Source organism: Geosmithia morbida, assembly GCF_012550715.1.
Source record: "Geosmithia morbida isolate 1262 chromosome Unknown scaffold_3, whole genome shotgun sequence".
NCBI classification, from domain to species: domain Eukaryota; kingdom Fungi; phylum Ascomycota; class Sordariomycetes; order Hypocreales; family Bionectriaceae; genus Geosmithia; species Geosmithia morbida.
The window spans coordinates 18,638-45,369 of NW_023336190.1; the positions used below are offsets into that span (position 1 = coordinate 18,638).

General features: G+C 54.7%; 4 protein-coding genes across 4 annotated transcripts; 2 read left to right on the forward strand and 2 right to left on the reverse strand.

The window, feature by feature from the left end:
- Window positions 1–5,059: 5,059 nt before the first annotated feature.
- On the reverse strand, window positions 5,060–7,017 carry GMORB2_4954 (Acyl-CoA dehydrogenase, N-terminal domain; the record flags this gene model as incomplete). The annotated part of the gene is made up of 4 exons (XM_035466928.1): window positions 5,060–5,396; window positions 5,474–5,582; window positions 5,736–6,021; window positions 6,208–7,017. 4 exons carry the CDS (start codon window positions 7,015–7,017, stop codon window positions 5,060–5,062), a joined length of 1,542 nt encoding a protein of 513 aa, XP_035322940.1.
- A 2,642-nt stretch (window positions 7,018–9,659) lies between these two features.
- On the forward strand, window positions 9,660–11,425 carry GMORB2_4955 (NADPH-dependent 2,4-dienoyl-CoA reductase, sulfur reductase; the record flags this gene model as incomplete). Its single annotated transcript, XM_035466929.1, has 3 exons — window positions 9,660–10,374; window positions 10,439–10,735; window positions 10,818–11,425. Coding segments are annotated over 3 exons (1,620 nt in total), but the record flags the coding sequence as incomplete, so codon positions are not given.
- A 1,243-nt stretch (window positions 11,426–12,668) lies between these two features.
- GMORB2_4956 (autophagy-related protein 2) lies at window positions 12,669–19,362 on the forward strand (the record flags this gene model as incomplete). The annotated part of the gene is made up of 3 exons (XM_035466930.1): window positions 12,669–12,842; window positions 12,966–19,106; window positions 19,345–19,362. The coding sequence occupies 3 exons, from the start codon at window positions 12,669–12,671 to the stop codon at window positions 19,360–19,362; spliced, it is 6,333 nt and encodes a 2,110-aa protein (XP_035322942.1).
- A 1,177-nt stretch (window positions 19,363–20,539) lies between these two features.
- GMORB2_4957 (glycosyl transferase family) lies at window positions 20,540–21,581 on the reverse strand (the record flags this gene model as incomplete). The annotated part of the gene is made up of 2 exons (XM_035466931.1): window positions 20,540–21,429; window positions 21,539–21,581. 2 exons carry the CDS (start codon window positions 21,579–21,581, stop codon window positions 20,540–20,542), a joined length of 933 nt encoding a protein of 310 aa, XP_035322943.1.
- Between the last annotated feature and the right edge of the window lie 5,151 nt (window positions 21,582–26,732).

Below are 26,732 nucleotides of genomic sequence, written 5' to 3' on the forward strand. Positions count from 1 at the left end.
TAGCTAGCTATGCACAAAAAAATGGCTCATGTATATATGAATATTCGCGACAACGTATCATCTATCATCGCCTGTACGACCATACCATGTACCGGTACATCCGGTCATCTGTGCCTGCCCCTTCTGATTGTTTTCTTTGTATATTATTCTAATACTTCGAATCCCACGGTGCATATACCTGTATCAGGGGAGCGGGGATTGGGAAGGGGAGTTCCATGTGCGGACGATATTACAGCACGCGTGTTACGATACGATGCGTGTAATGACAGAGCAAGAGGGGTGAGAAGAGGTGATAGCGTATGTTCGCAGAATATGCAATGTTATATGTCACCGTATATTCGAACGTGATCTTGTTTTCAGACGGCAGAGGTGGTGAACTGAGATGTATGGTACCGGACGTGTATACTTGTCTACTGTTGGACCTGGGAGTCAGAGCATCCCTCTCCAAAGTAGAAGAGGTCCGTAAGTAGAGCTGTTCCCCCGAAAATCTCGAATTCGTCTCCCTTTGGGCTATACAGCACGTTATACCTGGGGACCCAGAAGAGAAGGAAAAAGAAAGGAAAGAAACCGAAAGCCGTTATATAAGACAACACCCCCCACCCCCCCTACCTCCCCTCTCTTCCCTCTCCAGATATGAAAGACATAGCGACGTGTTCCACCTTCCAAGACACTCCCGCATTCTCTTATATTTACTCCGGCAATCTCCAAGCAAAGGCATGTCCCATGTGTGTGAAACCTGCGGAAGCTGCTAGCGTACCCAAATTCTGGGTGTGGTGTCCTCGCTAACCGTCATCTTGTTTACTCCATATACTTGCAGGCTGGCGACCAAGATAACGACCATGTGCGTGATCACGTTCCCGCTCTCGAAGTACTCATGTGGGCACTTTGCCCCCTCAAAACCGGTCCTCAGTTCACGCTGTGAGCCTCGGCGCACTGGCAAGGACTGCCTTGGGATGGAACATGAAATAAGCCCCGGTGTAACGATTTTGAGGTGGAGATGCCCGGATTGCGTGAAAAATTAAGAGAGAGCTGGCTGCTTCATCCAATGAACAGGTTGTCCCCCTTGATAATCTTAGAAGTGGGATAGTCTGATGAATTATGGGTGTCGGTGCCGTTCTACCTTGCCCCTGTGTTCCCCTCTTGGGGTTCTGGGACGGATGGAGAGAGGTCACGTCGGGCAACGTTCTAGCAAAGAGATGTCGAAAAAGAGAGAGAAACAAGATATCGATAGGAAGATGGTGGGAGTACCAGGGCCATGGAAACACAGAAATACAAACCACCGGTTTTCCTTGGCAGCAAACTGTTCCCGTTGCTTCGTGTGGGTGGCTCCATGGTTGTATGGCTACGGTTGTTGACAGGATGATGCGGGTAGACCGGAGTGGGAAGCGAATAAGAAAACAACCAAAAGAAAGGCATTGTTGAACTTGTGGGCTCTTTAGTGCGAAGCTGAGATTGATGTTATGTGAGAAAGAGAAAAAAGGAGAAAAGAGAGAAGAGAAGAGAAGCTAGCTGTCGGGCCGGGAGTCGCACTCGGGTCTGTCTCAGACTTGGGGCCTGAGGAGGCTCCCTACCACACGCTCGATGCCGCGACAAGAAAACTGCAAGGTCATTTTACTTAGATTGAAGATACGGTCACGGTACGAGTAACCCCATGATCACTCGTACTTGGGAAGCTGCTTCCAGGTATTCTACATCTCAGAGGAATCCGCGCCAGAATACAGGCCTACCTTTGGCTTCGAGACTTGAGCCGTACTCTACCTCTTCCTCTAGTGTCACTGTGCGCACTTTCTTCCTCCGTACCCTTCTGTGAAGCTGCGGGTTGGCATGCCTCCCCCCCCCCCCCTCCTTCCCTCGACTGCCGTGAATTTTTGGGTGGTACAGAGTGGTACGATGTAGACTCTTTGTCTGGACTCTATGCAGAACTGACCGCCCTCGGTCAAGTAGCAAGGCAACAAAACATTCACGGCATGAAAAGGCAGGGAGAAATCACACGGTGTTCCCGAACAGTAATAGTACATGGTCTACGGCACTGTACAGGAGCCAGGAAAAGTGTGCAGGTAACATGCAGGTCCCAGCTTCCTCTGGTTGGGGAGGGGAGCGAACCTGTGCACTTCTGGTGTGGTAATCTTGCCGTTTTGCAGCTGTCGTCTGAGGAGATGTCTCCAGATACCTTGATCGCCATCCGTCTTCAGCTCTCCCGTCCCCTGTCTCTCGGTCATGGGGGGCGTCCATACCGTCCCCCCATGACACGAGGACTGCTTCTCTCTAGTATCTCTGTCCGTATCCGTACTGTGACCTCTCAGCGTGAGATGCTACGCAATCCTGTCGTCTGCAGGGCCGAGAGTCATATTCGAGAGGACAGTGCGGGGTCGTAAACGCTACGAAGTCTGCCGCCACATGATGTTTACCGAACACGCTGGGCGAACAGGAATCTCACGGCTAGCGGCGAGAGCAACAGAGCGCAAGAGGAGGCAAGGAGAAGGCGACGGCGACGGAAAAAGATTTATCATAAAAAGATGGAATGAAAGGCAGAGACAGGGGGTCCGGAATCCTGAACAGCGGCCTTTGATGCATCGTGATTTGGAACCGTCAAGAATAAGAGTCGAAAAAAGAAAGGAAAAAAAAAAACCCCCGACGCAAGAAGGGTGGCAGGTGGTGTGTGTACCTGCGTGCCCGGTATCGTAGTGGTATGGAACCAGATGTGAGGAAGAGAAAATATGTGGGGGGGCCCTCCATTCGGAGTCTGGGATCCCCACGCCGATATATTCAGAGTGTCTTGCCTCCAGTGTGGAGATTAAGCGGGTCGGCGGGGAAATAACCAGCTGGGTACAGTACTGTTATATGCCGGATATGCCGTACGAGCTGTTACGCGGGGCGGAAACGGGCTCAAGCAAGCGGCCTAGGCACTCCACGTCCTGCCAGCTTCTCCTCCCCAAGTGTGGGTGGAGTGTATCAAGGATGAACGACCTCGTGGTGATGGCCAGGGAAGGTCACAGGTCTACTTTATTCCTTCGTGGGACGAAAGGTGACTCATTCTCACAGCTACCTGATCACGGTCGAGTATAGGCGCACGAGGGGGGCATCTGTCGTGGTGGCATTGCAGATATACCGGGACATACGACAAGGATGATGTGCAAGACAGGTCTGTACATGTACTGTCGAAGTAACGGACTTGGCGGAGGATTCGAGACCATGCTTCTTCCTAGGTTGTCGGCATTGGGTAGAAAAAAAAAAGAAAGGTTACTTGGAGAGAGGAGAGAATATACTCGTAGCGTGAGTGGCACGTCATGAGAGCCCGAAATCTCCTTTTAGTTATTTTTATTTATTTATTCATTACTATCTGCATACGACAACCAGGGGTTGAAGCTGTCTCGTTTCTTTGTCTGTCAATCTGTCTGCCTGTCTCTTCTTCACTTCTTCTTTCTTTTTTTTTGTAACAAGATGACGGGCATTTTTGTGATTGAAAGGCATCAAACCCCACTCAGAACACACAAAATACGGTCAGGAAGCTCCGTTCTATGCGCAATCCAAACCTCTCTGTCTCTTTGTCCCGCGCCTGGACTTGCGCCCTGAGGCTCGTGTGATAATTTAGAACCGGTATTGTTGGTCAGCTTTTGATCCAAGTGATCTGTGGGGAGCATCACTGTCTTTGGGTGGCGGAACAGTCCAGCGAAGGCCGTACCGAAGACCCAACGAAAACAAGGCTGAAACGGAGGAAGGGAGAGGGGGGGGGGGAGGGGCGTGGAAGAAGTAAGCGGCAAGGAGGCAACTGAAACGCGGCACAAGTTCAATTCAAATGGGTTCTGGTTGCGGGCGTCGGTATTCGACTGTGCAGATGTAACCCAAGATGATGTGTAGTTGACCAGGTAGGGTTCTACGGTCACTTGATGAAGAGGAGGAATCGGCGCACGTGTTCGAAGGTATACATTCAAAAAGGATGAAAATGAAGGGAATAGAATAGATGAACTGACGAGGATGTTATAAGCGCAGTATAGCTACTATCTATCTATCTATCTATCTATCCATCTATCTATCTATCCATCTATCTATCTATCCATCTATCTATCTATCCATCTATCTATCTATCCATCTATCTATCGATCTATATATATATATATATACAATCTAAGAGGAAAGGAAAATAAGGAAGGAGTGTGTGTAGTAGAATAACAAGACGCTATGACGGCAACAAACAAAAGACGTAGAAGCTACGGGGCCCCAAATCAACGTAGTATTGTGATATAAGTAATATTATCGTTGTTGTGTGCATTTAAAAAAGCCAGCTAATGTAATATATGTGTGTGGGGGGGGAGGGGACGAAAAGAGTGTGGCTGTCGGATCAACATGGGAAGAGGTGGGGGGGCATGATCTGATTGGAGTTCCTCCTATTAAGACGAGACACCTATATAATCACTATTTCCCTTATATATACAGATTGTATAGTAATAATACAATACATCAATAAGAAGGTTAGAAAAAAGCCTGATTTAAAAGCCTGTTTACATGATCATAGTAGAGAATGACTACCTATTTAGACTTCCTGCCGTTCCGGAACCTCAGACGAGCATTTTACCGACATTATTCCGCCGCTCAGCTTGACAGTGACTGCAGTTAGCAACACCTAATACTGGCATCGGGAGGAGAGCGCATCATCGCACAATTACAGCCCATCCATTCGGGGTTTACCGTCCAGTCTTGGACCACGCGGATTCCGAAAGACAACATGATCAATCGGACGTCTCGACACATCAAGGCCGACATCAACATCCAGATACGCAGGAGTATACGCCGAAACCGGACGTCAATATACATCCCAAGATGTTGGACCTTGCTAATATCCACCATAGATCCGAGCATCTCGGGCCTAACAAGTCAGGTCTCCGCCTCCGCATTGACTGCGAGTAGGCTGCGCACATATGCGATCCACTGCCACGTAAATAAATGCCGACACAATTAATAGAACTCGAATGACCCGATCAACGTTATATTTTTCCAAGGAAGGGGGGCTCGAGCCCAGTGGGGGGGTTTCTATCTCAGCATCTGTCCTTCTCCGCCATCTTTATAGCCTAGCCTTGGGGAAGTTCTTGACGGCCTGCCGCACTCCCAGGTCGGCGACGACTTCTTCGGCCCCGCCCAGGATGGCATCGAATTTGTAGGTCCGGTGGAAGGCCTCTATCTTGCGACCCATGCCCGTCTGGGTGACGCCGCGCCCGCCCCAGATCTGCACGGCCTCGTCGGCAACCTCGTGTGCAGCGCGGGTGGCGCTCATCTTGAGGAGCCCGATGGGTCCGGCGAGGTGCTTGACCTGCTCGGCGTAGGGCATCATGCACATCTGATGCGTGATCGTCTCGAGCCAGGCCTGATTGGCCTCTGTCAGGGCAATCATCTTTGCAAGTCTTGTTTCTGCTGCGTCAATCTCGTCTCATCACGTCTACGGCCGTGAGAGGGAGGAGGAGGAGGAGGAGCGACATACTTTTGACGGACGACTGGTTGGTCGATCAGACGCTTTCCAGCCATGGCGCGCTGATTGGCCCATTTGAGAGACTCTTCAACGACAAGCCGGCATTGGGACGTGACGGTGCCTGCATGATGTGTTGGTGATGTACATACGAAAAAGGAAAAAGAGAAGAAGACAAGGAGAAGAAGGAAGAGAAAGAGGAGAAAGGAACCCCAGATGATCATAGAATGGGTGAGAGATGATAGGCCAGCAGACGCAGAACGGAGGGATGACTTACAGACCATGGCCCACCGCTCATGATTGAAATTGGAAAAGATGACTCGAAGCCCGCTGTTCTCTTGGCCGACGACATTCTCCACCGGCACCCTGACATTGTCGTACGTGACAAAGGCAGTGCCTGCCGAGGCCGAATACGACGTTCGGATGGGCTTCGTCTCGACGCCCTCGGAGCGGGGGATCAGCAGAACGGTAAAGGCATCGTTTGCCTGCCCGGTGCGGACCAGGGTGACGAAGAAGTCGCTAAAGGTGCCATTGGTGATCCACTTCTTTGTTCCATTAACAATCTACGATAGATGGCCTGTCAGTTATTAATACTACCTTTTTTTTTCATCATCTATTCTTTTTTTTCTTCTTATGCAAGACCCATACTGCAGATCCACCTGATGACTGCTCCCCCATCCACGGTAAGATCCGAAAGAAGAAGAAGGAAAAGAACGGCCACACCAATGAGAACAGAGAGCTGGACTCACAAAGAATTTCCCGTCAGGCGTCTTTTGGGCCGCGGTACGCACCCCCGCGACATCCGAGCCAGCGAATGCCTCCGTTATGGCCAGACAGATCTTCTTCCGGCCCGAGAACACGCTGTCGCACACGTCCGTCTTCAGCGGTGAATCGGGCATCCAGTTGAGCACGGCGGTGAGCCCGATCGTCATGCCGGCCATGTTGCCGTCCTGGAAGCCCCGGGTCATGGTGCGCGCCATCTCCTGTGCCAGGACGAGCATGTGGAAGTAATTGAAGCTGCGGCCGTCGACGGCCCCGTCAAAGAGGTCGCGCCCGTGGAGGTGGGGACCCGGTCCGAGGCGCATGCGCAGGATGCCGTTACGCTCCATGCGCCGCACCATCTCATCGCTCATGTACCGCCCCGTGAGCTCGCACTCGTCCGCCTCGGGCAGGAGGTGGCGGTCGGTGAAGTCGCGGGCCGCCCGCTGCAGCCGCGCGTGGCTCTCGTCGTAGTAGGGCGACCGGAAGGGGCGGGTGAGCCAGAGGGGCTCCGAATACGGCACCGGGCTGGTCTCGCCGGGCTGCCGCACAACCACCTGCCGTGCCTCGCCTGCGACGCTGCCCACGGCCAGGGAGGCGTACCGGTCCAGAACCTCGTGCCGGTGGAGGTTGTAGAAGGCGTCGGTGGCGTCCTGGCCCGCCACCTGTCGCAGAACGGCCTCGCCTCCGGGGTGTGCGTCCAGGAAGTCCGTCAGGTCGTACACTATGCTGTCTATGATGCACCATGTTGAATCGTCCGTTTTGTGTGTGCGAACTTGGTCGCGGGTATATGTGGTCATTGTATGGAGCAGAGCAGAATGAGGGATGGGATGAAATATGAACCAAGATGAAAAACAAAAATGAAGAATGAAGAATGAAAAGCGCCTCGCATTCGATGATAGAGAAACAAACTGGAAAGAATGGGAGAGAGCAGGGGGGGGGGGTTATGGTTTGTATAAATATGCACACAGAGAACAAGACAGCGGAGGACCCAGCTCACTTTTTGTTCAGTTGAGAGAAACGCGGACAGATGCACGGCCAAGTCACCTCCTCTCACCCCAGTACAGCCTCGGCCTTTGGTCTACCCCGTAGCTCGTCATTGCTGAAGAGGAGAGAGGGGAAAGGAGAGGAGGAAGGGGGGGGGGGGAAAGGAAGAAGAAGAGGGAGAAAGAATGGCATCCCTTGATCGTCAAACTTGGACCAGACATATTGGAGCAAATCGTGTAGCTCAGACGACAGCAGATCAAAGCTCTATGTCATCGAAAGTGGGGAGAGAAGAGAAGAAGAAGAAAAAGAGGGAATATGCGGGTCTGGCGTGTCATGGGCCCTCAAGGACGGCGCATAGAAGATCGAGAAGTCGAGTCTAGACACGTACTAGACCAGAATGCCACTTCGTGAGATCGGCTAGTACGGACTCCACTGCTTGCTTGGCTGGCTTGGTTCGGGTCGGGATTGGTCATTGACGCTTTATTGATGACGGACATCAGGCAGGGATCGTGGTGCGCTGACCTCTTCAAGGGCGCTTCTGGTGTTTTTTACTCCATCCACGTCTTGCTTCCTTTCTTTTCTTTCCCTCTCGTCAAGGTTGCCATCATGGCCCCCCTCTACTCCTCAGCCCTTGGCGGTTTCTGTATGACAAGTCATAGGATTATTCGTCCTCCCTAATTCTGGTATTCGCTGATACTTGCGTCATACGATGACGTATCCCTGCTCTCTCTCTCTTTTTTTTTCTTTTTCTTTTTCTAAAAAAAAAGACCCTGTGTCGTGGTCCGTAGATTCAATGTCTTTCGGTGAGCATTGCCAAGCAAGAGTCATGAGCCAAAGAAAAGATGCATAATACCTAGGTATTAGGTGTAATAATACTAACATATGATATCCCCCCCTGTCCCTCCCACTGTTGTACATCTACAATATCGCGCCCTGGTATATCGATATCGATGTATACATATTTCCCAGAACACGATAGCAGTCCCTATTCCTTCTTTTTTTTTTCTCTATGAACTGACTCTTTGATTGATTGGAGCCCTACATGCCTATTATTCGTTACAACACAAGTAAACAGACTATTGTGCATCCTTCAACTGTAGAATGACCAAATTTACAAAGTGACGGTCAGCACCAGGCCGAGACCACCCAACCAGCATATTCCCGGCACCTTTATGCGTGAGGCTGCCAAAGCACGATGTGCTCGATTGGGGGGGGGGGGGGGGGGAATACCCCCGCCGGCAAGTCGCGACACATGCTACGGGCAACTCGAGCGGACGGCGCAAACCGTCCATATATGTCGACGATTTAGTTGAAGACGGTGAGGTAGATGGTAAAGATACTCACGGTACATGGCTGGTTCATCACTCCTGAAATTGGATGAGGGATCGTAGGGAGCCTGTGATGAGCGAGTATAAGCCATGACCTGTAAAGAGAAAAGTCATACGACCCCTCTTATCTTCTTTTCTCCTCTTTTTGTTTTGGTCAGTAATATTCTCAATGTGATCCACCTCTGAAATATCATTTCCATATGCAGGCTTTCTTCGTTAACAAAACAAACGCGTGCCGCAGTAGTTTGCGATACCACCCCATCAACATCTTCAAGTTGAGATGTCGTGGAAGATGGAAACCAAATGGTTCCGGTATCACTCCAGAGAATAGAGCGGATGCCCTTGCAACGATATACACGACATCCCGCCAAAGAATCACGCTCTCAAGGGCGTAAAAGACCAATACACTCCTCCCGGGTAGCTCTGCCTTGTCCACGACGGGTCGTGAATAGATCATCGTCAGGGTGAACAAGCAGCAGAGAAGAAAGAAAAGACAGTCATTCTCCGGTTGACGACTCACTGTTCAGGCCCAGTGGTTCAACCGGAAAGGATGATAGGTGACGTGGTGGGCCGTCAACATCAAGCTGGGAGTTTTCCGCTCCTCCTGCCAACCACACGCCCGCCGTATTACCGATATCTCTGCCCCGTAAACATCCATCTGTTACCGCTAAGCCATCGGCTGACAAACCTTTAGGTGCGACCAGGATCCAAACACTCGCGGGAATCTTTGCTCACGATCACCGCGTGTCAGAGACAGAGAGGTAAGGAATTCATCTCCTCGACCTTGCTGTTTTCAGGCGACAATCCGTCACTCATCTCTTGCTCCCCTCCCCTCCGCGCCTACCGTACGCGCATCGTGTGGCGTACCTTCCTCCTTCCTCTCCTTTCTGCCCGTTCCTTCCGTTGGTGATCGACGCCGACAAAATCGTTTGCTATCGCCGTAGATGCTCATCCTCGCCTTGTTGGCTTCGCATCAAGAGCAGAAATTGCTTCGAGTCGTCGTCCCAGAGACACTTTGCAGCTTGCTCTCGACATCGACCGTTTTGCCTTCACCATTCTCCATATCCAGCACGTGTATCCCCGCACGCGGCTAGATGAGAAGGATCTTGTATTACCAGCCCCTCTAGTCGTATATAACGAATGCTTACTCTCCATGCCATACCAGTCCGTCCAATCGCAGCTCGTCAAGAATCTATCGGGACCTACGGCCAACCCAGTCTCACGATATTGAGGAGCCGGGCACCATGTCGTCACCCGAGATTGCGCAGGTAAACAGCCGCCGAGCCCACATAGGCATAGTCGGCGCTGGCCTTGCCGGCCTTCGCTGCGCAGACATTCTGCTGCAGAAGGGCTTCGAGGTCACCGTAGTCGAGGGTCGCGATCGTGTCGGCGGTCGTATGCATCAGGAGAAGCTGCCCAACGGACACTGGGTGGACATGGGACCTAACTGGATACACGGGACCGAGGACAATCCTATGCTTGACCTCGCCAAGAAGACAGGTGTCGAGACTGGATTGTGCGATGACAATACAAATGTCTTTGACGACACCGGGCGTCTCTTGGCCCTCGAGAAGGGCGAGGCGTATTCGACCATCATGTGGGAAATTATCGGGGACGCATTCAAGCACGCAGAAGAGAAATCGGATGATATAGGCTCGGAGGAAAGCCTGTATGACTTCTTCCTCGAAAGGGTCGTCACCAAGGTCCCCGAGACAGAGGAAGATTGGCGGAGAAAACGGCAGATTGTTATGCACCTGTCCGAAGCCTGGAGCGCATATATCGGTACCCACGTTACCAAGCAGAGTCTCAGGTTTCTATGGCTGGAGGAGTGCATCGAAGGAGGTAGGCGTTCCTCGTGTCCATCTTGGCAAGGGGAGTCGGGACGCTACTGACCGAGGCACAAAAGAGAATCTGTTCTGCGCGGGGACATACAGAAAGGTACTCGAACACGTTGCCAAGCCAGCGCTGTCGGGAGCCGACATGATATTAGGCACAGTGGCCGACAAGATCACGTACCGAACCGACCCGCAAGACCGCGTCAAGATTGACACGAGCGATGGCCGACGCCTCGAGTTTGATCACGTTGTCGTCACATCGCCCCTTGGCTGGCTAAAACAGCACCTGGATGCATTTGAGCCCGCTCTACCTGCGCGCTTGATCCAGGCCATCAACTCCATCGGATACGGCAGCCTCGAGAAGGTGAGTGTGTCTTCTTCTTCTCTTTTTTTTTTTTCTTCCGTTTTTTTCCCCCCCGTTTCTCGCGCCCGTGTTTTACTTTGCGACAGCCGGTAATATCGAGCAGGTCTATATAACCTTTCCAGAGGCATTTTGGCACCCAAAGAACGATACGGAAGCCAAGGTGAAGGGCTTCATTCAATGGCTGTCCCCCAACTACGCCCCCGATACGAACCCGTATCGGTGGAACCAAGAGGCGGTCGAGTTGGCCAACCTGGGTCCCGAGACTTCGCACTCGACGATACTTTTCTACACCTACGGTGATCAGTCAGCCTACATCACCTCCAAGCTCTCGGACAAGGATGAGGCCGAAAAGAGACGATTCCTCGCCGACTTTTTCGAACCGTACTACACCCGGCTACCTGGCTATGTCGAGGGGGAACCGCGCTGCCAGCCAATCAGCTTCCTGGCAACGAATTGGCTGAGCGATGAGCTGGCTGGCCATGGGAGCTACAGCAATTTCCAGGTAGGCCTCACGGAGGCGGATGAAGACATCGAGACGATGCGGTACGGTATTCCCGAGAAGGGGCTGTGGCTGGCGGGGGAGCATACGGCACCGTTTGTCGCACTTGCGACTGCGACGGGAGCATATTGGAGCGGTGAGTCGGTGGGAAAGAGGATAGCGGAGATGTATTCTGCGACGTCGTCGGAGCCGTAGAGACGGGACGTGCACTCCGCGCCTATACATGTACGAGTAATGCTCGGAGCCTCCCTACCATATTCATCGTACATATACAGTCTTTTCCTTCTTCGCACCCACACTTTATACCGTAGCATCTAGTCCCAGCATCTAGTTTAACTCTTATATCCGCTCACCATGACCGACGCAGAGCGTGCAGTTGTCGAATACACTCCCGTCACTACCACCCACCGACCTCTCTGCGCTGGGCTCAATCGTAAGTGGGGAGGAGGTGTTTACCCATACGCCTCACGCTTGCCTCTTGATTCCCCTCAAATGTTCGACCCTTCCAAGTGAAAACACCACGGATGACAGTGGGTGCAGACTTTCCATCGTCGACAACATGGCATGCACCTACTCGTATGAACCTGGGTGTGGCCTTATGGACGCCAACGGAACGCTGAAAGCAGCCTGCGCAGCCCTGGGCACTCTGCTGTAGACGGGCAAGCCACCGCTAATATTATAGACCCCCGGAGTGGAGTCTGTCACGCGCTCTAGGCAGGCCGCAGCTCTGGACTCGTGACGGCCCCGGGCGATGGATCCATGACTCTCCCCCATTGTTATTAATACTTGTAATGATGCATGCAGCCTGGTCGTATTCTTATTACTACTACACGGTCTGCAGACTATTATTATTATCACTACGTACTGTAAATCCGCCTTCTCTCCATCTCCCCCACACACGCGACCGACGAAAGGCTCTCCCGTACTGAGAGGTACAACGCAAGATAGACTTTCACCACTTCCATATCCACACTGCAAGACAGAGTGTGGAAAGAGAAAAAAAGAAGAAAACGAGGCATTATTCTGTCTCCTCTAATCACTATTATTGTTTTCATCTCTTTACCAGCTGGACCCTCAGCCTCGTCGCTCGCTGTCTCTCTCTCTCTCCCGCGCCCCCCCCCTCCCCCCACTTGACACCGCTCGTGCTGCCCGAATCATGATTGCGTGCCCCCGCATCTGGCCGCCGCTACATCAATAAGGCAGGCAAGGCAGTCTTACTTTCTAGGCCGGCGACAACCATCTCTCTCTTGTCTCGTGACGACAGCCGCCGCCTTCGGGGCCCTACGGACACGGCTGATCAACAAACTGCTGCCATCGTCCCTACCAGGGGCTTCATCACCCAGCTCGCATCATCTGGCGAATCACCAGACAAGAGGGACAGAAAGACGGAAGAGGAGACAGGAAGAGGCTACCCTGCCTTCCGCGGCAAGCAGCCACCATGGCCACCCTATTCCGGTCATTTCGGAGCTCCTCGATGCCCAAGAGGCTGCTCCGCTATGCCCTGGCCAGGCTGGACCTGCTCGATGCGGACGCCCTGGACATGGATAACCTGGACTTGGCCATCGGGAGGAATAGTGTCTTCGAATTCCGTGACGTCGGCGTCAAGCTCAAGGTGGGTTGACCGATCTCTCGGGGCCCAAGTTGGGACCTGACCTGACCTGACCTGACCTGACCCCGAACCCCACCTCTTCATCTATTTTGGTAGTAGTCTTGACTGGCTGACACGGCAACACAGAAACTCGAGAAGCTGCTGAAGCTGCCCCCGACCCTCCGACTCCGACGAGCCAAGGTGATCCTGCTACGCATCACCGTCCCCGTCGACATCTACACGAGCCCCATCATCATCGACGTCGACGGCGTCGACGTCAGGCTCCAAGTCCTCGACACCGAGCGGAAACCCGCCGCCACGACGGGGGATCCGGGAACGCAAGCCCCCCACCGTCACGATATCGTCCCCAATACGGTCGACCTGGCCCAGTCGTTCCTCGACTCACAACCTTCGTCGGAACGGAAGCAGCTGGAAGATGCCCTGGTGGCTGAGACCCAGGACCTCGGCGCCTCGGTATCTATGAGCGATGATGGGAGCGTCGAGGACGAGCCTCTGGGGACGGGACAGCCCTTGTCACTACCATCCTTCCTCGCCGACTTCCTCCAGGGCGTCGTGGATCGCACCCAGATCAACATCTGCAGCGTCACATTCCAGCTCGAGGCCAACGTCCCCGTTGACCCGGCCTCATCTAACCCCGAACCGGTGTCCTTCCAGGTCTCCCTCGAGCGCATCGACGTCCAGGGCGTCACCACCCAGGATGCTGCATCCCCTGCCATCGTTCCCAAGGAGGGAAAACGCCACATCTCCCTCAAGAATGTCCGTGCTTATCTGGTGTTGGAAGCCAGCGTCTTATCGGCACTGGCACGGTCCCCCTCCACGGCGTCGCCCTCGCTCGCCTCGTCCCCCGCCATGACCAGGAACCCGCCCACGAGGGAAGGCTCCGGTGTCGAACAGGTCAGCCCTCTGCAGCCTTCGGGCACCCTTCCCTCCGCACCCCAGGGGTCGGTGGGGACCCTGCCTCTCGACGACGGCCGCGAAGACGACGACGCCTCCTCGGGATCCGAAGGTTCACTAGAGGACAGCGAAGAAGCCCTGGGCATCCCGTACGATGACATGTCCGAAGGCGACCTGCATGACGACGACGGACCTCCCACGCCCCGCGCATCCATCTACCATGGGTTTGATGCGTCCCCGGAGGCGTCCATGTTCCATTCCACCATGGCTGTCGCTGACTCTGCGCTCCTTGATACTCACCCTCCCTTGTGGGCTAGTGCCCAGTCAGGGTCGGCCTCTGAGCAGTCCGAAGGTGCGCGTCTCTCGGGCTCCCGAGAGTCCGGTGCGACCCTGGCAGGAGCCCGAGATGATGAGCCCGCTTCTCCTGCCGCTAACGCCACCGCATTCGACGATGCCAGCGACAGCTCCAACGAGGACGATCTGACTCGTTCTCATCTCTACACTCATGAAGAAGCCGAGAGCATGTACCTGAGCGCATTCTCGTCAGGTAGCTCCGGAGAACACCCACGCTCCCCAGAGCTCCAGCGCCCTGCTTCGCTCATAGACATAGCGCAGCCGACCACCACCCCCCCGGGGCCGCCTGACGACGCACCGCGGAGCGTGATGCCTGGCGGTTGGGGCGAAGAGTCTGTTGTCGAGGACGGGCCGGTGGCTTCACCGACGCCTAAGCCTGCGACCGTCGAGGATAGGACCATCTCACCGGAGCCTGTCGGCGACCGGCCGAACGACGAAGAGTCGCTAAAGGGCATCGAACTAGATGACGCGGCCACGCCCAAAGGCCCGGCCAGGCTGGTCAAAGAATTCCTGTCTTTGGACAATATCTCCATCTACGTACCCACGCACCATCATCATGTTCATGCGGAGACCTCTTCAGCAGAGTCCGTCGCCAACCTCGACCGGTCTGCCTACCCGCAGGCGCCTGGAGCCTTTTCGATTCACGGTTCCGCCCCCAGGGATACCCGGCATCGTCCGGCTTCCACCTATCAGCCGCCGGCCGATGATGACGCGGACAACGCCCTGGAGGTTGATCTGTCCCCGATATCTATCCGCTTTGATGCCTCGCTCGGCTTCCTACTTGCCGTCATCACGGGAAGGTTGAGCGAGGCAGTCAAACCCAAGCCTGACCCCACGGCTGAGTCTGGTCCGCAGGCACCGAAGGTCCCGACTGCAGCGCCCTCCGCCCCGCCCCCTGAGCTCAAGCTGAATCTGCAGGAGATATCCATCGACTTTGTCAACCAACTAGGCGGTGTTGCTGATACTATCGAACGCTACATGGGCCCCAGCGTGTTCAATTTCGACAACGATGTGCTGCTCAATGCCACCCTGCAGAACTTGACGGCTTCCGTATCATATCCCAGTCCGGCCTCCAAGACGCGTGAGGCCAAATCGTCGAGTCAGGACGTGGTGCCTACCATCAAGCTCGAGCTTGAAAAGTTCCGCTTCGGCCACGCCAATGATGACATCATTTCGTTTGACAAAGCACGGCCGATGAGCACGTCCGTTCGTGACACCTTTCTCTCCTCGGGACACGACGTGGCAATCAACATGGTGCAATCAAACGGTGATGTTCGCATTGACGTCGAGACCCTACCCATTGCCATCCAGATTGACTTGCAGAGGCTCGATGAGACGTTTGGTTGGTTCGGCGGCCTCAGCAGTTTCCTCAATATGAGCACATCCATGGCGTCTGTGCACTCCTCCACCGTGAAACAGAGCTCTCCAGCCAAGCCGAAGCCGCGTGGCGTGCGCTTCGAGGCTCCCGTCGAACCGAACAACAAGACGGCAGCTTCGGAGAGCAAGATCAGCCTCCGACTAGGAGGCTCATACGTAGAGCTTCGAGGAAAGGACTGCAGCGTGTCTGCCGAGTCGAGCGCCATCAAGCTTATCAGCAGAGACGAAGTCCTCGGCGTCGCCATCAGCTTCCTTCGCCTGTCGGGCCCGCACATACGGAACTCCATGGCTGACCCCGCCATCACCACCGAGGCCAGCGGTATCCGTCTGGACTTCCACACGACTCCGAAGGATGCCGACCTCGAGCGGCTGCTCGAGCTCATCACGCCGTCCAGTGCCAAATTCGACGGTGACAACGACGAGATAATGGTAGACACGCTCTTGAGGCAGAGGAGGAAGGGGTCTGTCCTGCGGGTCGGAGTCGACGCCGTCGCGACACGCGTCAAGAACCTCGCACAGCTGTCCATCCTGCCAGCATTTGGCGACGATATCGCGAAGCTGTCCACGGTGGCAAAGTACCTCCCCGAGGATGACCGCCCCGGTCTCCTGACCCTGGCCAGGATACAGAAGACGACGGCGCAGGTGGACTGCGGCGGCGGGATCGGCGTGCTTGACCTTGCCCTGGACCAGCTGGAGGCTGCCCACATCACCGTACCCTCCCTCTTGGCCGTGGCAGCTTGCGGGCTGTCCCTGCATCGCAACGGGGAGGAGGAGCTGGTCAGGTCTTCGGCGCAGTTCTCGGGCCAGGGTGCGTCCCGGGTCCCTGTCATGATGGCGCGCATGATTGGCGACGACATCGAGCCGGTCATCAAACTGAAGCTACAGCATGTGGCCGTCGAGTACCGTGTACCTTTTATCATGGACCTTCTCGGCCTAGGAGACGATGCCACGCCCCAAGACTTTGAATCCGGCCTCGCAGCTTCGGTGGCAAGTCTTGGTGACCAGGCTCAAGCCACGCTGGCGCAGTCTAGCAGACAGCAGCCAGCGGACCCTTCCTCCAAGCCCAAGAAACCTATGACACTGGACGTCGGGTTTGGGGACTGCCTGATCGGCCTCAACCCGCTCGGCAGGACATCCAAGATGACCATCTCCCTGACCGAATCCCGGCTCCAGGTCGTTCTTCCGAAGGAGGATGCGCTCAGGGCGACTCTCGCTATCAACAAGGCCTCCATTCTCCTGATCGACGACGTGGGACAGCTGGTGCCTCCCGACCACAGGAGGGCCATGTCCCACCGACGGTCTGCCTCGATAGCGTCGAAGCAGGTGGCTGACCTGCGCGTCCAGGGGTATGTGGACATCTGCTACATATCATCCGCCACAGTGGTCGTCAGCGTGGACCCGGGCCCAGACGGCGAGAAGCAGGTTCAGGTGGATGTGCGCGATGATCTCCTGGTCCTCGAGACGTGTGCCGATTCTACCCAGACACTCATCTCCTTGGCAAATGCATTGAAGCCCCCGACGCCGCCGAGCAAGGAGATCAAGTACCGCACGAACGTGATGCCGATGGAAGATCTTCTGGCCTCTATCTCGGCCGAGGCTTTTGGGAGGCCGGAAGGAGAGTACGACTTTGACCAGGACTTTGCGGGTGCCCAAGAGATGGCCGGGAGTGGCTCAGACATCGGATACGGGAACGACAGCCCCTTGCGCGTCGACTCAAGGTACTACAATGAGCATGGCGTGGACGGAGAAGAGATGTTTGACGCCATGAAGTCATCGGGCATATCGTCTGACGGGACGGCATCGATGCAGGACACCGACGAAGGCGTCCTCCTGTCCGGCACCCAGGCTTCGCTGAACGACGCCGCTGTGACCGCCGACGACGATAGCGATGGTGGAGGCCTGGAGATACACGAGGGCTTCTTCGCTGCCGAGAGCAGCCCCGACAGTGGCCACCCTACAGCCAAGACGTGGAATTCCAAGAAGAACACGTACGACCGAGCACCCGAGAAGCTTGTCAGGCGCAGCCCTCTCAAGGTGACCGTACGGGACACGCACTTCATCTGGAACCTCTTCGACGGCTACGACTGGGTGCAGACACGCGACGTTATTGGCAAGGCGGTGCACGATATCGAGCACAAGGCGCTCGAGCGCCAGGCACGTGCCGAGGGGTCGTCCAACGTCTACGAGGAGGAGCTCGAAGATGAGGAGGCGATTGGAGACTTCCTGTTCAACTCCATCTACATCGGCGTTCCGGCGAACCGGGACCCGCGTGAGCTGTCGCGGGCCATCAACGACAACCTCAATGACAATGCGACCGAGACGGAGTCGGTGGCGACGACGGCCTTTACGGGTGTCACCGCAACCCGAGCGGGACGGGCACACCAGAAGTCGAAGCGCCTCAAGCTCAACAGGAGCAGGCACCACAAGATCACCTTTGAGCTCCAGGGCATCAATGCCGACCTGTTTGCGTATGCTCCGGGTGCGGACAACACAGAGAGCAGCCTGGACGTGCGCGTCCAGAACGTCGACGTCTTTGACCACGTGCCCAGCTCTACGTGGAAGAAGTTTGCGACGTACGACCGGGATGCGGGGGAGCGGGAGATGGGTGCGCCCATGCTGCATCTGGAGATGCTCAACGTCAGGCCGCTCTCGGATCTCCCCGTGTCGGAGATTGTGCTCCGCACCACGTTGCTGCCGGTGCGACTCCACGTGGACCAGGACGCTCTCGACTTCATCACGCGCTTCTTCGAGTTCAAGGACGGCAGCGTGCCGGTGCACTCGTCACCCAGCGATGTGCCGTTCATACAAAGGGCCGAGGTGATGAGCGTGCCTGTCAAGCTCGACTTCAAGCCGAAGCGGGTCGACTACGCGGGCCTGCGATCGGGTCACACGTCGGAATTCATGAACTTCATCGTGCTGGAGAATGCCAACATGGTCCTCCGACACGCCATCATCTACGGCATCTCGGGCTTCGACCGGCTCGGCAAGACGCTCAACGACCTCTGGACGCCGGACGTGACCCGTAACCAGCTGCCTGGTGTGATTGCGGGTCTCGCGCCCGTCCGCTCCCTCGTCACCATCGGCAGCGGCATCAAGGATCTTGTCGAGATTCCGATTCGCGAGTACCACAAGGATGGCAGGGTGGTGCGCAGCATCTCTAAGGGAGCGGCGGCTTTCGCACGCACGACGGGAACCGAGATTGTCAAGCTGGGCGCCAAGCTGGCCGTGGGTACCCAGTACGCCCTGCAGGGTGCGGAGGAGATGCTCACCGAGAACGGCCGACGGCAGGATCAGGCCGTGGACGTCGGCGGGTGGGACGGCAGCGACGCAGAGGAAGACTGGGAGCCGGAGGAGCGCAAGCAGATCTCGCTGTACGCCGACCCGCCGCCCAGCGTCCTGCAGGGTCTGCGCGGCGGATATCGGTCGCTCACTCGGGACGTCAACCTCGCCAGGGACGCCATAATCGCCGTGCCCGGGGAGGTGATGCAGAGCCGGTCGCCTGGCGGGGCGGCCAAGGCCGTATGGAAGAGGGCGCCTACGATTGTGTTCAGGCCGGCTGTGGGAGTGACCAAGGTGGTTGGGCAGACGCTCATGGGGGTGACGAGTGCCATCGACCCGCAACATAGACGGAGGGTTGACGAGGTTGGTTTTGTTTTGCCCTTTCTTCTTCTTTTTTCTTCTTCTTCTTCTTCAACTATCTTTCCCTCCTCTCTCTCCTTTATGGCTCCTCTTCACCATCTTCCCTATCTCCTATTCTACCCTCCTCTACTTCCCCTCCTCTACACCACCACCACCACCCCCCCCCCCTTCACCGGCTTCTCGGTTCTTAGCACCGTCTTGCTTCACCTCTCCATTCAACTTGGAGTCCCAGACATGGCAGAAATACAAAAAACACTAGAAACCCCTTTACGACTCAAGACGACCCAAGACGACCTCACCAAGGTTCAATTTTCAGATATCCAGAAGCGTGCATATTGCCATTTTTATATCTAAGCGATAAGGAAAAGAAGGAAGGCGATCAATCCCATTGGATTGTAGAGGAAAGTGTTTGACGACACGGTGTTTTGCTCTCCATTTTTTTCCCGCTCTTTTATTTTTCATCTTTTTGTCCATCTGTTCTCTCCTTTGAAACGCAGGAGATGCTGTTACAAGTCAGGATGCACTTGGAGTACGGACCGGCCCTCTTTTTCCTTCCTCTTCTTCTACCCCATTCCTCTTGTTTCTTATGTAGCGGGCGCATACTGGCATACGCATTAGATTGTTACTGAATGATACTGTACGACGATGCTTGATTGATAATTCTTACCTCCCCCTCCCCTTTTCAAGGGCATAATGTATGTGAGTGTTGATGTATCCGTGTATATTATATATATGCTATTCGACGGGTGCAGGGGCCTATCAAAAGACTACACGAGAGTGAGGTAGGAGGAATCAGAAAAGCTAGAAGAATAGTTACCGACCACGGATTCCATCGAAAAACGAAGGGGACAACGATCGATATACATACACTTACCACTGGTTTCCTCGACTTCTACAACACAGATCCTATCTCGCTACTACTCGGCAGACCTCGTCACTTGTCTCACTACCCGCCTATCTCGAGTAGACTCGTTTTTTTTCCTTCTTGACAGAATAGCTGCCATTCTGATCTCATCGGAGATGTTCTTGTCTATTCCGACAAGAACGGTGTCGAAGTCGGCACGAGCGAGACGACGAGGATGTTGATATATACAATTTATATTACTAATACCTTTTACTATTACTACATGGCATAAAATTTTACTACTACTTACTATCAATACTCGGCAGACCTGATTAATACCTATCTTACTAACTCCTACCCTGAGTAGACTTGTTATCTAATGATGGGTTCGAAACGTACTGACATGAATGATGAGCTGGCATGTGAGAGGACATGAGTCGGCATGGGAACAGAATAGAAAAAGAACAGAAGCTGGAAATGGGGGGGGGGGGGGGGGGGAAGAAGAAGAAGAAAAGATTCCCAACTTGATCTGGCAGCCAAAAGAACGGGAGGAAGAAGTCGACAATGAGAAGAGGAAGGAGAAGAGGAGACGTCAGTACCCATCATAGATGCCCCTGACCCTCTCGTCGGCCCTCCTCTTGAGCGTAGCATCAACCCACCACTTGTGCGTCTCGTCTTCACCGGTCCACCTGCCGTGGGCGTCCATCTCGTCCCAGGGTTTGGGGCTGAGGATGTAGTGGACGATGCGGACCTCGTCGTCGCGCCAGATATGGCGGTGCACGCCCTCGCGGCGCATGGACTTGAGGGCGTTGAAGACGTACGGCAGCACGACCCACCTGTCGGGGTAGAGGTCAGCCAGGAGGTCCTGGTCGGGAAAGGTCATGCGGGCCGTCTCCTCCCTCTCGAGCATGGCGAGGATCTCACGGTAGACGGCGACGGACGGCTCGAGCACGACGGTGCCGCTGTTGAGCCTGCCGAGGGGACCGCGACCGGGGGCGAGCCGCTGGGCCGCGTCCGGGCGGGCGTGCTGCGGGGTGTAGGCGCAGTTGGCGGGGACCCAGGAGGGCGGGTAGTGAGGTTTCCCGTAGGGGTTGCAGGTGCAGGCCGGGGAGGCGGCGAAGACCATGTCGCCCGGCAGGGGGGTGTTCATGAGGCGGTCTATACCGCAGCCGCCGGGGCGGATGAGCATGTCGCAGTCCAGCAGGGTGACGCGGCGGAACTGCGTGAGGCCGAAGACGGCGAGCTTGGTCCACGAGTCGACGAAGCGGGCATCGTTACCGTAGTCGTGGGTGCGGGTCGGCGCCAGGTGAGGGACCGGGAGGGTGCGGATGCCGCGAGAGGCGAGGGCGGCGTGGGCTTCGCGCGGCAGCGAGGGCGACGTCAGTGCTATGAAGGGATATGCGGTGCCGGCGCGCTGGAGGGAGTCGTGCAGGGTCAGGATTCCCGGCAGGTAGTTGATGTTTGTGAGCAGAGAGGCCCAGACTTTCGATATCAGTCAGTCAAGTCAAGCCAGCCTGTTTGTTCCCCGTTCTTCTTCTTCTCCTCTCTATATCATTCACGGCTAATAAGACTTGGGGATGGATGGACTCACCCTTTTCTGGCCCAGAAGCCACGGACTTTTTCTGAACAGTCATTGATATCGAGACAATGTTGAGGATGCAAGGAGGAATAGAGAGAAGGAAGAAAAAATCATGAATGGAAACCTGAAGAAAAAAAAAAAAAAAAACCTCCCCAAAAAAAGATTAGACAGATTTGTAGCGAGTATAGACAGATACGTTGTGAGATGACGCAAGGTGGGGGTGGCGGGGGTATCGGTTGATATGGTATCATCACAGGAATTGGATATCAGAGAGCGGAACGAAAGTTGGATTTATAATTCTCTTTTTCTCTTTTTCTTTTCTTTTATTCCTTTTTTCCCTCTTGTTAATTCCGAAACCCCGCCGAGTCAACCAAGCATGTTGATTATTTATTCTGTTAGTGCGGGATTCGCTTTGTCTTGATCTGACTAGGAAGGTTTCTCTTCTTTTCTTCTTGCAAGAAACTCTTTTGGCTTTTGAAGTTTATTCAGCCTGTCCGATGAAGAGAGGAAAAGAACTAAGGAGAAGGATAAGTGGAAAAGAAGAATAAAAAAATATAACAAAAAGTGAGAGAGACTGAGAGAAGAGAGAGAGAGAGAGAGAAGGGGGGGGGGGGGGGAGAAAACCCCACATACATATGCTATGCAAGTAGGACCTGCAGGATCGGACATGTATCGGAGCGCACGTTATTCTCATACGCGCGGTACGGTTGATTATCAAGCAGAGGGGAAATAACAGTTCGGCTTATCTTTCGAAAAAAAAAAGCGGATTTCATAGTATGCAATGCACGGATGGGGGATAGATGTGCATGGATGGGATATATCACGTACAGCGTCAAGCTCACCTGAACTCCCATCCTCCCAACATTCCAGGATGGTGACGGTACCGTCGCCTCGAGAGATCCGAGATCCGACGCCTTTGCTCCTCACCATGTAGAAGTCCTCCAGCTTTCGTTGCCACCATGCGATACGCCGGATCCGGCAAGTGACGAAAGACATCCCCCGCAACAGGCCCGCCACATCCTCCTCGTCCAGGGCCGATGCAATACACTCTCCGGCGTGGCGAGGTGGCGAGGCAGCGGCCCCTCCCCTCCCCTTCATGTCGAAGAGGATGAGAGCCCGGGCGCCGCGGTGCTCCGTCTCGCCGTAGCACGCCGGGACGGCTGTGCCCTGTGCCGGTTCCGACCGGTCATACGCCGTCCGCACCCCCCGGCCTCTCCGTCTTCAGCATTGCCATCTCCTCAGGCGGACACCATTCCGGAAACCAGGTCTGGACGAAACGCCGTGGGCAGAAGGGATAGAGTAGCGCTTCCATCCCAAGTCGAGCTCACCGCATATTCTCAGGAAACGCGCGCGCGTAAGGTTCATCCTCGCCCCGAACACCAAACGCTAAGTAATCTTTTTTCTCTCTTCTTCTTGTTCTATTCCCCCCCCAATAGATATCCTCTCCATGTACGGCTTATTCTTGTATGGAAAAAACGTACAAGTTTCATATGGGAGGACGAGAAGGCGTGAAGAGATCAGGTTGACCGTGCAAGTCGGCCATGTGCATGTATGTAACTGTAACCCTAAACCCTAAACTCGACCTAGGACGAGATTTTTTTTTTCTTTTTCCCAAGAGGCTCTCAGAGCTTCCTAGAGGTTCCAGGAAGAATGCATCGAATCATCATCATAGGCAAAAGGACAAGGAACTGTCGGATGAAGAATCCCCCGTCTCAAGACCACAGCAACGGGAGTCGGGGCGTGAGGCAAGTGATCATCTTCAAGAAGGCGGCTGAAGACGCTTCTATGAGGTTTTTTTTCTGGTTTTTTTTTTGTTTCTACTAGAGTATAGAATAGCTCTTCCTGAAAGAAGAATTGCCTCTTGTCCGTCACCCTGCTGGGTCTGACAAAACACGTAAAGACCTACATGGCTCTAGGCCCCACGCGGTGTCATAGTTCTTCATGTACGATAGTACATGTAGCAGGTGATACTATATGGACATGATGGTCCTATCCGAAGAGCGTGTTTATATGAATAGCCGGTGTCCGGCGCAGCTGTGATATGCCGTGATCGTCATATGCATGGATAGTAGCCGTGACGAGTCCGAGGGCCCATCGTTGGAGGGCCAGCCGGATGCTTGCGAAGATGAATATCAGGGTTAAACAGACAAGTGGGCAATTTTTTTTTTAAAAAAAAAAAATCGTCCCACATCGGCCGACTCAGAATGGTTGGTTGTCTTTCTGCCTATTATCAGGAATGTTGGTTCTTTCTTTTTTCTTCTTCTCTTCTTCTCTTTTCTTTTTTCCCCCTTTTGCTCGTATGGGAGGTACAAGGTTGTGTGGCCGTGTCCCGTCTATTGCTAGGGTACCCGTACTCATGTATATCATGAGCGGTTGATCAACACGCACAACCATCAGCTTGATGCGCGTTCGGTTCCATGCCTGCCGAGGCCCTCAGCGTCGCATCTCCTTCCATCTTCAGGAAGGGTGGCTGGGTCCCCTGGCTTCGGCGGCCAGGGCGACGCGACCGGGGCCGAATCTGTGCTCATACGTTCACAAGTAGTCTGTATCGCTCGTACGAGCATGGACATGGTCAGCCCTCCTGCCTGGCATCGGCCCCGCTCCCTCTTCTTCTGCGCAGCGGCAGGCCCGGTAGCTTGGTGGCTGTGGCCCCGTAAGCAGGGCGGGAGCTGCCTGCTGATGCTCCTCAGGAGGTCGAGTCTTGCCGGGAATCGAAGCCGTGGTCCGGATGGTCCATGATCCGTGGATGTATCTGCGGACCATCGACCCCCCTCCCCAAGACAAGACTCTGAGAAGACTAGCTCGACCGCCGTGAGTCGTCGAGGGCGGTTCAGGCGACCGGTTCAGGCGACAGGCTCAGCCCTCCAGGTGCTCGTCGTCGGGCAGGTGCATGGCTAGCTCATCGTCGTATCCGTCCCGATTCTCATGCTGGTGCTGGCGTCGAGCTATTCCCGTCGGAAGCACGGAGTTGGCTCTGTCGTGTAGCGGCTGCGACTGGATCTCCATCGGAGCTAGATGTTGTCGTCGGTGCAGACGGCTCGCCACGGGCAGGAAAAGTCGCTCATGGTGCTGATGGCACCCGCGTCGCCTGTTCGGTAGACGGTTGACGTGGTTGGTGCGGTGGGAGCATTGCGTGCGGATTCTCGTGGTGTTGATGGGTAGCTTTTCTTCTTCCTCTGCTTCTTTGCTTCCTCTCCTTCCTGGTATGCACCATGCACTCTCGTTGAACCGCTGACGTCTCGGACGGTGCTGGTGATGCTCAGGATAGAGAGAATCGCTCGCCATGTAAGAAGGGGGAAGCGAGGGTATTATGTATCGAGGGCCGAGAGGTGAGAGGCGGGCGATCACCGGAGCTCTTCCTCTCATGGCTTCGGCCTTGGCATCGTTACCGCCGACCCCATCTCTCCCTGCTGTGTGACGGGTGTGTGGGCAGTGTACGTCCCAGGATACGTGTCCGTCACATGCATGTGATGTCTGCACGGGCGGTCTTCACGTTGTGAGCCTGCGACGCTAGCTCGGTTGCTCTGCAGAGGTTGGCTGGGCCGTGTTGGTAGATACCATCCAGTTCCTCGGTGACTGGCCATTCACGGTATCATCACCCCGGGAACAGTAAGAGGGAAAGTAGGATGCATCTGTCGCGGCGGCCTCGTGTCGCGACGCGTCTGAGCCGCAGTCTCTCCTCCTCTTCGATCGACCGGGGTTTCAGGACAGGATATTCGGAACAGGATATGTCGGAGCTTGGTAGATGCCCATACCGTCTAGTATCAATATCACAGCCTACACCTGGTAACGCGTTGCCATCAGCATCACGGAGAGGAAGACGAAGAAGAATGCCTGCATGACGGATGCCGCTGCCGCCTCTTCTCATCTACCGGATGAGCCAACAGAGCAATCTGACGTGGGAGCGGCAGAAAGACCCCGACAGCCACGCGTCGGATGAGAGGAGACGATGAGGACGCGGAAGGAAGATGAAGACGAACACAGCCAATGACGAGTCTGTCCATGAAGACGTCCTTTCACATCTCGGGCCGGAAATCTATGCAGAGAGTTACGGTGGTGACTCGTCATAACCGGTACGCTTGGCCATGTATCCCCCCCCCCTAGTGATAGCCAGTAGGCAAGATCAAGAGTCGTGCATATAGATGCGTGGCTGTACATGGCTGTCAATACTACGAGTAGGGGAGAGTTATCCGTAATATGATTATGATGATTACCACTGCTACTATTACTATCATCCATCATCCATACTACTACTACTACTACTACTACAGAATCATCACAGAGCAGATTCGATCCCAACAACCCTTGGCTGGTCCCATGCCTCAAAGTCCCCAGCTGATTTGCATCCATCGTAATACGAGTGCGGGTAATCTGTACGTGTAATAGTTATTAGATGATACAACTACGAGTGTATATATATATATATATATATATATTATATACATGCAGAGTAATCATTACACATCAGGTGAACGGCACCAAACGCGCGCACACACACACACACACACACACATACACACGATGGAAAGGAGACGGCAGTTTGCGCGGCGCGCTGGCCTCATTCCCCGGTGAATGGTATCCAGTGACGGAACACGTTCACCGACTGGCATTTGGGGAGGGCCCTGAACTCCTTGCTATTACTGTTATCATCATCATCATCGTCATTACTAGAGTCAGACCTGACCTGATGCTCGGCTGCCATCTCAGCAGCCTCCGTCAGGGCTCCAGGAATGTCACAGCGACAGCCACAGCACCTGGATGCCCTGTAGCTGGAAGCTTACAGGGGCCTGCGTACAGGGGATCTGGAGGTGTCCCGCCCTCGAACGGCGGTGTTGGGCGAGATGTATGCGAGCAGACCCAGGCACGGCTCTCTTCCCGAAATTCGTACATTCCAAGGGGGGGGGGGGGGGGGGGGRGGGGGRGTCAGTCACGGCGGGATATGCATATGCATACAGCTTCCATTCATACGGGTGAGTATCATTGTACTGCTGTATTGCTGATAGCATATGACCGAGTAGAAGTCGGTCAGATCGGACAGAGATGTAGAGGATAATGCAGCACCTTGCCGACAACGCTCTGCAGATCACCCAGCCTACGAGTAGCTTCAGCGAGCAATCTGCAATCTGCAATCTGCAATCTGTACAGATATCACGGATACGGGATACGGAGTGATGGTGATACAGCGGACCATTTCTCTTGCCTCTCC